Source organism: Achroia grisella, unplaced genomic scaffold, assembly GCF_030625045.1.
Source record: "Achroia grisella isolate CSIRO2021 unplaced genomic scaffold, CSIRO_AGI_Agris_v1 utg157, whole genome shotgun sequence".
Classification (NCBI taxonomy): domain Eukaryota; kingdom Metazoa; phylum Arthropoda; class Insecta; order Lepidoptera; family Pyralidae; genus Achroia; species Achroia grisella.
Window position 1 is genome coordinate 2,152,755 of NW_026712653.1, and position 14,721 is coordinate 2,167,475.

The 14,721-nt window shown below is 31.5% G+C and overlaps 1 protein-coding gene across 1 annotated transcript in view; it reads right to left on the reverse strand.

Moving 5' to 3' along the window:
- Nucleotides 1-14,721, reverse strand: part of LOC131841035 (integrin alpha-8) — a 164,557-nt gene that overhangs the window by 19,815 nt on the left and 130,021 nt on the right. The window contains exon 5 of the mRNA XM_059189267.1: nt 12,125-12,186. Within this exon, the coding sequence (XP_059045250.1) occupies nt 12,125-12,186 (62 nt within the window). The remainder of the gene's footprint in view (nt 1-12,124; nt 12,187-14,721) is intronic.

Consider the following 14,721-nt stretch of genomic DNA (forward strand, 5'->3'; position numbering starts at 1 on the left):
TGTGAAGTCCTTTTATCACACTTCCTGAGAGCTGACGAAACGATCTCGAGAGGATCTACAATTACTGCCGATGCTATAAAAGAGGCATAAAAAGAAAGGTTTTAAAATACCGACACAAATTAATGTGTCAATTCATCATAAAGTTACTTTATTATTACATCATTATTTACAAAGCTTAAGCACGTGTTTCTTTAATGATGAAAACTAGCCATAAAAATTAAAAATTGTATAAAAATTAATAATGTAAAATTAATAAATGTAAATCTTAAAAAGTTACTCCTCAAAATTAAACACATCTGAACATAGTTTCCTAAAATATCATTACAGTGTCAAAACTTTGTAAATAAAATAACTTTAAAAAGTACTACAAAACAGGAGAGTAAAAAAATAAAGGTAGACACAGCTACTACTTCATTTATGTAATAATTTGTTGATGCATCTAATGACACTGGCAAGCCTTGAACCATATGGTGCGTCATAATATGGTCCAAGTTATGAAGTATTGGCTGGAATACTTTTTAATAATTGAGCCAATATCTACAACAGATCCATCAATAAAATCGAAATTACGAATACTAAATATAAAAATATACAGTAAGTTGGTCTATTAAAATATAGTAATGATTGTAGAAACTGGTAATAAACCTGAACCGTCAGGAGATGCTAAATGGAATGAATACAAATTAATGAGCAATACATTGGCTAAATTAAAAGTAATCAATACAGATTGCCCCTAGTTATAATATAAATTAAATGTCAGATAATTTATACATTCAATTGGCAGTAGCTATAACTCATAAACAGCATATTTTTTTTATAATTATTCAAACCATGTTCAAAAATAAATAAGTCTCGCTGGTCAATTAAGTAATATGAGAACTAGGCTAAACTGTATTGGGCACATATGTATATTGTTTAGTTTAGTTTTAGACTTAGGAAAAAAGTATTCTTGAATTAATAGTATAGTGTACCAACATAAAGTATCCATTGCCAGTAGCTACAAATATACCATATAAAATATTTGTAGCTATTACTACTTCCTTGACTATTATCATTGAATGCATTTCATTGAATGCTTCATTTCATGAATCTTTCGCTAATTGTTGTTAATTAAAACAAATAAATGCATATTCTTTGTAAATATGGTTATTTCAAAGATTTATTTAATGATAACAGTTCTATCTCTACAGATATAGAATAGGTCTCTCAAGAAAATAATATCATAATTTATTTTATGACTTCACTTAAACAACTTAAATAACATCAGGATCGGTAATACTAAAATGGATGGAAGAACAGAAACTTACATTAAATTTCTGAACTCCCATCTAGCATAGCTAGTTGCTTGTATTTCATTCTTGGGAGCTGATTGACCGTGAGATGGTGATGGTGAAGGAAAAATATTACAAGACAAAGCAATCGTCGTCGCTTCAACTTTAAGTCAATCGCCAGTTAAGATGCGACAAAAAACAGACCCCCAAACAAATCCTGACGTGTGAACATGCCTGATAAGCGCTTAATGGTCCGAGTGTGGTAAAGCAAAAACTATTAGAAAAAGTTGAAAAAATCACTTTATCTATGTTCTGCGCACGATCGACACTATTAAAACATCTGATTAAATTTTGTTAGTTTATTCTAAATTAAGTAGTAGGTATAAATTTCCTTGGAAAACAACGTGACTGGAGATTTTTTGTTTAGACATTTACACCACATTCTTGGAAGTTTCTACACGTAAAGTACTTATAAAACTTAGTTTAAGAAACTGTGTATAGTTAACAATACTCTGTGAATAAAATCTGCAAGAAAATAAAAAATAGTGACTACTGTACTCGTATTTAGAAGATCAAATCTCATTATCTGCCGGCCTGGCGATTTACGATTTAGTTGTAACCATGGATTGGTTACAACTAAATCGTCAATCGCAAGGATGACATGAATGTCATCGCGGAATCGTTACATCTTAAAGTATATATATTGTCAAAACTTCTGAATATTCGTAAAATCAATTTATTCAATTCTTTGATGCAAATCGTAAACCACAATAAATATTATTGAGATAACATAAAATCAAGATGCGCGGGCGCCTCCATTGCAATCCAATGAATAAATATGCGAATACGACTCGGCTCATGTCACGCCATATACAGAGCTACAAGCGGTCTTACGGCGGCTTTCGGCCATGTTCTGTAGGGGCACAATGTCAAAACTATATTTTATGGGGACCTCAGATCCTCTTTACATCCAATATAGGTACTACTGTCAGGATCCTGTTAGTGGAATCAGTGTATCAAAAAGAATTTTAAAACATATCAGCCAAAACAACAATAACTGATAGTTTATTGGATAATAAACTATCAGTTATTGTTGTTTTAGCAAAATTGGAAGAAATTACGTTAGCAGTAGCAGTTTCATGTTTTAAGTAGATCCTTTGGCTTTATATTTTGTAGAATATCTTTTATCCTAATTATCCTTTATAGAATAGAATATATATAGTGCCTATAAGTTCTATTCTCTTACATCAATTTCTTAACAAATTATTTGCACGCCCAGTTTAGATTCTAACGACTCGTACGAAATGTATATATGTACTACATTTTTTATACAATTGTAAATAGATAAACTACCTGAGCCTGTGTGAAATTTACAGCCTATATATTATTCTGATGTAAGAGCTATATTATTATTGAGTTTCATTAAAATACATTCACTAGTTTTTACGTGAATTAATAATAAACATCCATCCTTACAAACTTTCGCATTTATTATAGCTCTAAAAATTGAGTGCATATTATTTGAAGAAAATTTTGTCTCATATGATTCTACTTTTACTACAAAGGAAATCATAGATAGTATATCTCTTCCTACTTCTCTTAAACAATAGTATTAAGTGCAAAGATTATCTTTAGATGATGTAGTAGTTCTACATATGCATATTTCTATACTACTTAGAACGATAAAATTACTACCCTTAGATAATTTTGTCATTACCATTTAACAGCAATTAAACTAAAACAATATTATCTATTCAAAACGGAAGACAAAGGACTTTTGGAGATAAATAAAATAAACGTAAAGGGAAAGCAATAAACGCAACAAGACGTGAATAATTGAATATTCAATAGTACAACGCATAAATATTGGAAGCATTTAAAACCCAATACGTTTTGCGTACAGGCACCTGCGAGTGTGCTAATGCCTACGCCGCACTATTCAATTGAAACATTGTGCGAGAATCAATGAATATGGACGACGTATGGTGAGAATTAATTTTAATGAGAATTTCTGAACATATATTAGCGGCTTAACAAGTTAAGCTTTGAAATGTTCGTTTGAAGTCGTTTCATGAAAGTATCGTTTACAAACTTGCAAAATACTGAGTTCTTGCCAATAAATTAGGTATTATTTAGAACCTTATGAAATAATTTTAAAACTTCAAGCTAAATCTGTTGCAGTTGTTTGCAACATATTAACATAAATACAACAGTGATTTTATCTTTCTTAAACGTTGGGCTAAACACATTGCATTCACAATTATGTAAGATTTCGTAATACATTCATGAAGATAGTAACTTTGAATTTAGGTTATCTATGACAGCGATAACGGATATAAATTCCATTCACAGAAAACAAATAATACATACGTAAACAAAATAATTATACCTAAAGAAATCATGTAAAAATCTATATAATTAAAAAAACTAATTTACCCAGAAATAATAAACGAAATGCACCTTTGATGTTGGGAATATCAAATACCAAATAGAATGATGACACCAGAAATAGAAGAAGTCTGTCGACGGTTGAAAGCTGAATAACAGCGGGAACGAAAAAGCAATCCGCTCAAAATAGCGTATATCAGAGACAAATCCCCGTTCGTCGCCATGTTTAGCGAAGGTGCACGGGCGTTTTCCCGCCAACTGCTATTGTCTGCAAATGGCTACCGTTTACGCTCGCGTTCCGAAACCATGTTTGTAAAACAATGTTGTAACGTCAACGACGTTTGTTTTAAACTCTACGGGGGACAATTCTCTGCTGACATGACCTCATTTGACAGTACAAACAGCTTATTTGAATAAAATAGGATTAGGCTGTACGTCAATCCACCGTTGCCTGTCCCATCTACGGCAAGGATGGGACAAAAGAAAAAAAAATGGAATGTTCAACATTTTGAACAAATTGTTACAAATGTTTCATTTTGGTACTAAATACTTAAAATTATCTATATTATTGAATACCCAAGGATTGATTATGAAATGCCCACTGCGTTAATTCGTTTTTTATTTTAAACATATTAAAAATTAAAGTCATAAATATTTAAACTGAGACTGAGTACTGCATCTGTTTACTGACAATTTATTTATAAACATGTGATTAAATTATATATATGTAATCCTCGGTGGTCTAGCGCTTCATCACGCCGCTTAATTCCCAATTATCGCCGGTTCGATTCCTCGCACAGAATAAACACAATTATGATATGAGTACAAAATTCAAGAGTATATGAAGTATGTATTACATTTACAAAGGGGATTGTTAGTAATGTGGACTGTTGACCCAATTATTACCAATGTACCATCAGGTTGATCTCCACGCGGTTTCTCCTAGAAACCATTATGACAAATTCTTGGAGAATTTGTCAAGGAACTAACTGACTTGACTTCATGTTCATTTTGTCATCCTCCACTAATAGCGTAAAGCGTTTGCGTTGCCAGGTGCTTCATTCCATTATCATCCATAAAAAAATACCTACCTAATTCTTAAAATCGGTCACAGAGACAGTAAAAATGAAAGCGTGTACATTAAAACAACTTAGTTGAGACCATAAACAATACGCAAATTACAATAACATCTAGGTCATAAGTAGTACATGTCATGAATAACTCTAAAACATTTCCATACGTTTTGTGATCTTGTACTGGCATGTCAGACCTCTGTACTATTAACTAGATATTAGTATTCAAGACGAACTATGAATAGGAATAAATTGAGACCGCTTCGCGCCTCTGTTACATCCTTTATATTGCCAATGATATAGATAGTAGCGTTCTCGCCGGTGAACTATAGGAATTAGTTCGTCAATGTAATCGCTCTTAGTTCTTTTTGTACTAAACAATATTTTTCTGATATCCACTCTATTATGTTATAACAAGAGTGGCCAACAAAGATTAATTCCATAAATTCTTTCTAAAGTTAACATATAATCATAGAATTTATATTAATGAAAAATCACATCAAAAATATAATATAATATAATAAATAAATATATAGTTTTATTACATTGGAATATAATTTATAGCCATTTTCATGCCATGAAGTATCTGTTCGTAATTTCAAATTAATATTTAAAAATAATTGTCTGTCTTTGCGTTTGTTTTTGGTAATCTCTGTTTTTGGTAATCTCGCAGATAGGTAAAGTCATAAGGAGTAGAAAACTTTTATTTTAGAAATTTTAACTATTTAAAAAAGTTAAATACGGACGATGTCGCGGGAAGAAAAAAAATAGCGATCTAAAAGAACGAACTATTCTGCCTAGTAGCTGTTAAGTAAATTATACGCTCCTACTTCTCTGTTCATTGCACGAATCGTGCAACGTTCGAATCGAAAATTTATTGAAGTGCTAACTGGTGACACATTGATTTTATTGGAACATTTGAAGACAGACAAATCACCAATAGTTCGCAGTAAAAACACGGTTGAGTTTCAAAATGGCGGATATGAATATGTGAATCAAAGAACGCGTTATATTTTAATAATAATAATAATCTCAGGACAATTCACACAGCGACATCTAGACCCAAGTTAAGCTAGCTGAAGCTTGTGTTATTGGTACTAGATAACTGATACAAAAACATAGACAATTTTTTTTTTGTAAATATACTATACATATAAAACACCCAGACCGATACTAACAATCATAGGTAAGTAAACATAGGTACATAATGCCTTTGTTTTATTTAAAACATTGGAAAATTAACTCATCGCCATCTACTTTGACGTAAGCAGAGCTTGTGTTATGCATATTGGACAGCTTTACTTAGATATATTTTTTGTAAATACATACATAATATACATAGATAACACCAAGACCGATACAAACGATACTCTATCTAAACGATAACTCCTGAATACAAATGTTTGCACCGTACGAGGAATTGAACCCGTGACAATCGGAAGTAAAGCGCTGTGCTAAACCGCTAGACCACCGAGCCCGTCGAATACAAATGTTTGCATCGTGCAAGATATCAAACCGGCGACCATTGGAAGAAAGGCGATCTGCTAAATCACTAATTCGTCGAGCGCGTCATTTTAAATATTTATTTATTCGTTACACATAACTTGTACAAAGGCGAGCTTAATACCATATGGCATTTCCCACCAGCTAACCTTTAGGTATACAGAAAGCGTTGTGGGGCAGTTATGACGAAAAATGTTAGTTAGTGGCAGTTATGTCTAGTGAAACATAATAATGCTATAGTTGAAATAATGCTATAATATTGCTAAGTTGAAATTTAAATTCGTGTATATGAGAATGTTAACAGACATCGGGAGATTGTGATCGAACAACGACTTTTGCTCAAGGCAACGCCACGATATCATCGGTTTCGGTGAATTGTGAAATAAAACCATAACAATCCTATAAATCTCCATTGTGATCTACCGTAACATGAGAATATTACGTGATTTTATTGTTAGGTTTGTTTGTTTCTACGAAATGATTTTATTTTTATTTATATTATATTATAATATACAGTTAGCTCACGGTGTTATGCCTAGGTAATTGTTGCAAACTCTTTGCACATTTATATATGATATTTTTCTATCAATTTTGAATGTATTGTTTTTTAGAATTGTCATATATTTTTATTATCAATTTTTATCTTGCAACCGTATGTACACGTTCTTCATTATAAGTATTTACCATTTTCTATCCATTGTTTGATTTACATCACATATACTGTCCACTCATTCTATCGCCCACATTTTGGTCCTACATCGGTAGAAATCCAACATTTACATGTTACAAAATTACAGTATTACAGAGTACATATTTACCTGCCCCAATTTATGGGCATGCAGTAGAAATAGAAATAGAAATAGAAATAGAAATAGAAATAATCTTTATTCAAATAAACTCATTACAAGCACTTTTGAATAGTCATATTTTGATTCTACCACTCATTCGGAATGCAGACTCATCACAAGAAGAATGAGCAAGAAACTTGTGTGTTGCTCTTTTTAATAGATGTTTTTTTTTTTTATATATAAATAATTACAGTGTAACAAGTAAGAGGCATGCGACAATCAACATAGAAATCGCTACGCACTCATTATTAGTGTAATCAGATAATATTGTCAGTGCTATGTATTTAAAATTTTTCTACAAAAACATTATTATCGTTAACGAATTCTTCAATTTTATAGTAAGCTTTTTTGCAAAGGAACTGTTTTATTTGACATTTAAATCTTTTTTCTGGCAGATTTATAACAGACTCTGTATTTTATTGTAAAACCTTACGCAATTGCCATAAAACGAATTACTAACTTTAGCCAAACGACATTTAGGTAAAATCAGTTTGTTATTGTTACGTAAGCTTTTATTAGTGCAATCACTAACTCTTTTGAAACTGTCTATATTCTTCCTGGCATACATGATATTTTCATAAATATATTGAGAAGCAACGGTGAGGATATTTGATTCCTTAAAGCACTCTATATATGGAACCCATGCTATAAATGGAGCGAATGGCCCTCTTTTGTAAAATAAATATTGTGTTTACATCAGCTGCTTTGCCCCATAACAAAATACCACACATGCTATGGAAATAGCTAAAAACACAAGTTTAGCCGTTGCCACGTCTGTTAATTGTTTAATTCTTCTCACCGCATAAGCGGCGGAACTAAGTCGACTCGCTAATTTAGTAATATGAGCGCCCCATTGCAACTTGGAATCTAATGTGATACCTAGAAATACAGTATCATCCACAAAATTAATAGGTTTATTGTCCAACGTGATTTTTGAATCTACCGGCCTTACATTGGGGAGAGTAAATTTGATACATTTAGTTTTATTTGCATTTAGTAACATATTATTAGCCGTAAACCATTTTAAAACATAAGAAAGAGCACCGTTTACTTCGTCCAAATCATCAATATGTCGATTGACTTTGAATACTAATGAAGTATCATCAGCAAACAGAACTATGTCAGCTATCTTTTCTACCATATAAGGAAGATCATTTATGTAAACTAAAAATAAGAAAGGACCTAAAATAGAGCCCTGAGGAACACCCATTTTAATACTAGTTCCCTCAGACTTTACACCATTTATTTCGACAACTTGCATTCTATTATTTAGATAGGATTTCATCATGCTTTGTGCTTCATATCTAATACCGTAATGTTCAAGTTTGAGCAAAAGTGTTTCATGTTCAACGCAATCGTTTGAAAGATCACAAAATACACCGACTGCACTGCACCTGAGACCTCTCCCAAGAATCAAATATATATTTAATGAGAACTACACCAGCATCAGTAGTTGATTTACCGGCCGTGAAACCAAATTGTCGACTGTGAAGCAGTTTATTTACTTTAAAGTGTTGCAGCATTTGATTGAGCATAATTTTTTCAAACACTTTACTCAATACTGGTAAGATAGATATAGGCCTGTAATTACCTACCACAGTTTTTTCTCCTGACTTAAAGAGTGGAGTTATTTTGCTATGTTTCATTAAATTGGGAAAAACACCATCAGAAATACATTTATTGAAAATAATTACTAAATATGGAGCAATAACATCTATAGCGGTGTTAATAACTTTAACAGACATGCCCCAATGGTCTTCAGTATTTTTTAAATTTAATTGTTTAAATGTTTTAGTAATTGTAGCAATGTCAATAAATGTAAATGTAACCGGACAAGAAACAACATTGTCAATAAGGAATGATTTAGCTGTACTAGGTGGAGTAATATCAGTTGGAATATTAGCGAAAAAATTTTCAAAAATATTGACTATTTCTTTTGTGTCAGTATAGATGGATGTTTGTTACTCTTTCACGAAATAACTACTGAACAGATTTTAATGAAATTTTAGAGTAATGTAGCTTATATATAAGCATAACACATAGGCTATGATTTAAAAATGTGTTAGGTAAATAGTGCGAAATATAATGATGAAGTCAAGTAAGCGTGATGCAGACGAAGCCGCGCGAGTCAGCTAGTCAAATATATATAAGTATGTCGGGAATATTAATAACTAAACAGACACACAGGATGCAAAACACATTTTAATATTTATTTCCAGAACAAACAAAGCGAACATGAACATTGCAAATAAATATCATACTTTTGATGTTATGTTTTTTTCTACACCCACTACAGTTGGATTCTACTGACGGACTCGATGGTGTAGCGGATTAGCATACTGCTTTGCAATAGTCGCAGGTTCGATGCAAACATTTGTATTCATGAGTAGATATTATTGTTTTTTTTTTATTTATGATAATGGAATTACACCCGCCCGCGTTATCGGTTTACGCTAGCGGGCACCAGTGAAGGATGATAAGATGAGCATAAGGTCAGATTAGTTAACCCATTAGGCAAATTCGCAAGTAATGTAATAAGTTCGTTTCCAGGGGAAACCGCATGAGGTGCCTGACATGGTATATTGCTAGCAATGGAGTAGTTAGTCCACATGCTAACAAATCTTTTCCCCATAATGTATTAATTTACAAAAATCTGTTGTCTAGTACTTATAACATATGCTCTGCTTGGGACTAAACGGCGCTGTGTGGATTCTCCTGAGATATTATTATTACATACTAGCTGAGCCCACTGTTTCGCCCGTGATAAATTTCAATAATAATATAGGCTATATATTATTCTGATGCGCTAAGTGTATAAGTAAAATCCGTTAAGTAGTTTTTGCGTGAAAGAGTAACAAACATCCATACGCACAAACTTTCGCGTTTATAATATTATTATTATTTACATAAATACCTTATGGACTAACATACATATGAAATAACATTTTAAAACTAATATATTGATCTTGTCTATGTGGTCCCTGCACTGACGACGGTAATGTTTGTTTTATCTTATATATAAAATTCTCGTGTCACAGTTTTCGTTCCCATACTCCTCCGAAACGGCTTGACCGATTCTCATGAAATTTTGTGAGCGTATTGAGTAGGTCTGAGAATCGGCCAACATCTATTTTTCATCCCCCTAAATGTTAGGGGTAGTCCATCCCTAATTTTTTTTTTTATTTTAAGGCAAAATTACGTTTGGCGGGACAGCTAGTGTTTACATATAAAAATATACGGGTTGAAGTCGTGGGTTAGCTAGTCCAATGATATATGGCAAACACAATATGTTGTGTCATCTGTATTGTTCTAGTCGAGATAACGGTAATAAATAAATTTAAAAAAAAACACTGGGGTCGGTTAGACCCCGAGCGTGTGCGGGTAGAATTTTAATAGTTTGATTAAGGGTTAAAAATGTGCTCGTGGGGATCACGATAAGCAAATCTATTACTGTGAACTACGGCATTGTTCGGATGATATGGTGAGTTTTACTTTAGAATATTTTGCGTGTTTGAGTATGTAGTATATATATGCAAACACTGTCATAAAATTTATGTTTTTTTTTTAAGTTCGTTTGCCTATCTTCAGTTATATATATCTACTCTCTATTAATGGAAACACCTTTAATAGAGAGACAGATTGAATAAATAAATAACTAATAATATACTAATGGTAATGTTAGGGAATGCTATCTAGTTGGTATCAAATTAATCAGATTTTTGGGTTCTAAACTTGCGATAGAAATACATATATTTAAATCAGTTTTATATATATGGAATGTATATTACATATATTCGCAGGACCGATAGTCGTGGAGATTTTTGGGGGAGGCCTTTGTTCAGCAGTGGACGTCTTCCGGGCTCAGATGATGATGATGTATGTATTCATGCTTAATATCCTAATTCAATTAAAAACTCAGTCCTTATGAAATTATTGTATTGCGCGGGAATCGAACTTACAACCATCCGTTCGATTCGATTCGAGTAATGCAATATGTCAAATTAATCCACAAACACCATTAAGAATATTAAAATCTTTATTGTCACCTATAGGTACTCTTTATAGTGTTGCCAAGTTAGTAAGTTAAGTAGATACGATAAATAGTAATACAAAACTAAATCATTCATGTGCAAAATTGCCGCGTGTTTTTCATTGTTGCAATATACTTATATGTCATTTAAAACAATAAGAGGAATATGTTTCTACAATCATTCAGAGTGAAACTGTCACTGCACAAGAAAACCAATTGTCTCCCAAATACAGCGTGGGCATAATAAAGCAGCAATAAAATGCATTCTCAATAAAGCGTACTATTTTCAAAATAGGAATCATCCGCCATCTTTGTTTGTTTTTTGCATTGGGAACAATAAAATGTTTAATAATTCATAAGGAGAGGACTGCGCGCGCAGTCCCGTCACGTGCGCGCGCGCCTCCGATCACGATGGCAATTCAACATGGCAAAAATAATGCCATTCCCACGACCGTGGAACCACGTTTTACATGATGCTCTCCACTGTTTTTTTATATGTGTAATGTTTATATTACGTCAGATTAAAGGGGTCGCAGTTCAATTTATGTCGTTGTTTACAATTGCGAATGAATTTAGAAAATGATACCGAGAAATTTTATTCAATATATTACTGTTATTGTTGTTATTTCTAGTATAGATAGACAGATAAAAAGAATATTCACGTTAAAGGCACACACACACACAAGGCACTATAATAATAAGAACAAAAATAAAAACAGATATACACATTACATTAGTGAAGTCAAACAAAATACAATACACAACATACAGATAAAATAAAATGCAATACAGATAACAAAAAACGGTATGAGTAACGTAGTGTGCACAGCCCATACGTAAAAAGGCAGCACCTCAGTGTATTGTTCGAAGCATACAAGCAGCAAACCACTGATATTCAGGCACTGCCCAGAGACATACGCGAGGACGCATGTAACAAGACCACAGCTTGTAATCATATACAATTTGAATGCTACGTTATAACTAATATTCAATAAAATAAATTAAAATTACCTTGGCAACTCCAGCTGAAAAACCTGCTTGGCATACGCCCGATTTACGTTGACCGTGACTGGCTGAAATATTAATAAAAAAAATTAGATAAATTAACATTAAAATTAATCCAATAAGTAGCAGCTTAAGTTAGCCCATTCTGCAGTGAGATAGTAACTCTATCACAATTACGTAATTAAATTTAATGTATGTAATACATTAGAAATAATTAAATTAAGTAACTAATAATTATATTAAGACTAACAAAGCTGTTTCTTATTATATATTCAGTAGATTAAGTCACATAAGTTAACACTATACGATGTTATTAATATGTCCATAATTAAATAAATATAACTATAATTAAAAGAATACAGCTATAGACAGAAATGATTAAATATTAAATAATTAGGTATGTAGAGTATAAAAATTGAAACTAAAAATATATAAATTTGTACATGTATAGTTGCAGATCTAAAAATCAGGGGCACAAATATTTTTAACGATCTAAAACGTTAAGTGCTTTGTGAATAAGTATAACGAACTGACAAATTTAAATCTTGTTTACCATATCAGTATTATATAAATGAATATAAATTGTAATTTACTATATTTACATAGTTAATAAGTTGTTTACTAACAGAATATCACACACATCCGAATTAACTTAATAAATAAATAAAAATAAATAAAATATATATTATTACTTCAAATATTCGCGGATTTTATGTGATTTATTTAATTTCTTTATCAATAATTACACTATTATATAGTAATTTCAGTAACTTCACAAAAGGCTGCCTTATCGCTCAAAGCAATCTCTTACAGGCAACCTGGATATAATATTATCTATCTAAAAAATTAAATTATTTAATTGATATATATGTAAATAATATAACCAATAAAAATGTAGCGCATATATTGGTTACTTTAAAATAATACATTTCATATACTATATTTACTGTAGAACTATCAAGTGTAAAGTATATTGACATGTGTATATTAAGTCTAAAATTAGTACTTTAAATTACTATCAATCACATTGATCATAATTTACAGTAATATTTTGTATATTACTGTAAATTATAAGAGGTCATTTTAGGTGTTAATCGCAAAGTACTTCTTGTTGTTTTTTAATAATAACTAAATTGATTCTGTGAAAGTGCAGACAGACTAAAAGAATAAAGAATTAGAAGAGCTTTATAATAATATAAATAAACAATAGAATATTGTTCAGGACAGTGTTCTTGGTAAATCTACGCTGTATAAATATATAGGATCGCTTATCTAATTACACTATTACAAATTATCAAACTGAACATTAACTGCATGGACGAAATTTCTAAAGTAGTAAGTACTAAATATTATTTCTGTCACTGGTAGCTTGTCCATCATTATTTTTATAATGTTTATAATATTACAATACACTTTTTATGTCAATTTTGATGTTATCGACATGAAGACATATGTAATATAATTTTTATATCAATATTTCATTTTCTTTTTCTTAAATAATTATGTGTTCCTTTAGCTCCACTCACAACTTATTTTACATATATTTGATGAACATCAACATGAACAGTCTCACCTAATGTATAGTATATAAGAAAACTCAAATAGTGCCTATTCATCCCAACCTTGAAAGACCCTTTTAAATATGACTTTAGTAGAGTATACCATTCTGTAGCTGTTCGCATAAGAATTTGGAAGGGTCTTAAATACGAACACACAATAATACACAAAGAGAAGGGTGGAATCACTATTATTTATTGCAAGTCATGCAATCGCTATAAAAAAATAAACCACATTCTAAAATGTGTATACCTAAGGTATTAAAAAAATATTTAAAAATAGAATGTGAAAAAAATAAACTACATTTTTAAAAGTGTATAATATATTATACAAATATTTAAAAATAGAATGTGACAAAAATAAACGACATTCTTAAATCTGTATAATATAATATAAAAATATTTAAAAAAAGAATGTGAAAAATAAACTATATTATTAAGTGTGTATAATATATTACAATAATATTCAATAATAGAAAGTGAAAAAAAAGTTTCGCTCATAAATTAATAAGAAAGTGTCACGTGATTTATTGAATACAGTGCGTTAATCCATGTAACATCAAGATACGATCTTGTTATACACAAAACTCACCTTCGTCCACGATTCTGTGACCTAGACAAAGTGTAATATATAAATAATTGTGTACATCCTAAATTACACACGGGAACAACCCCCTACCCCTACCCTCGATACCCCGTCCAATTCAAGCGGGGATCGAAACTACGTCGGCCTGAGCCGAGTACGAACCCTGGCGGTACCCTCAGATTACAGTTGTATTGTTGCCAGGCGAGAGTTGGCTTTCAGCCGATCCATAAGTCCTTCCACGGATTGCCATCTGCTCTCTTCTCCTATCATCCGGTGAAGCTGTAAAGGCCAGCTGCGGATAACTGCATCAGAGTAGTAGTAGATCAGTAGATAAAACGGGTAGGTACAACTTTTGGAAGTCGAGCAGGTACATATATCTACCTATTATTAAAAACATTAGATAAATATTAAGGTAAAATAGATTTTGAGGGTCGAGTATATACATACATCTATATATAATA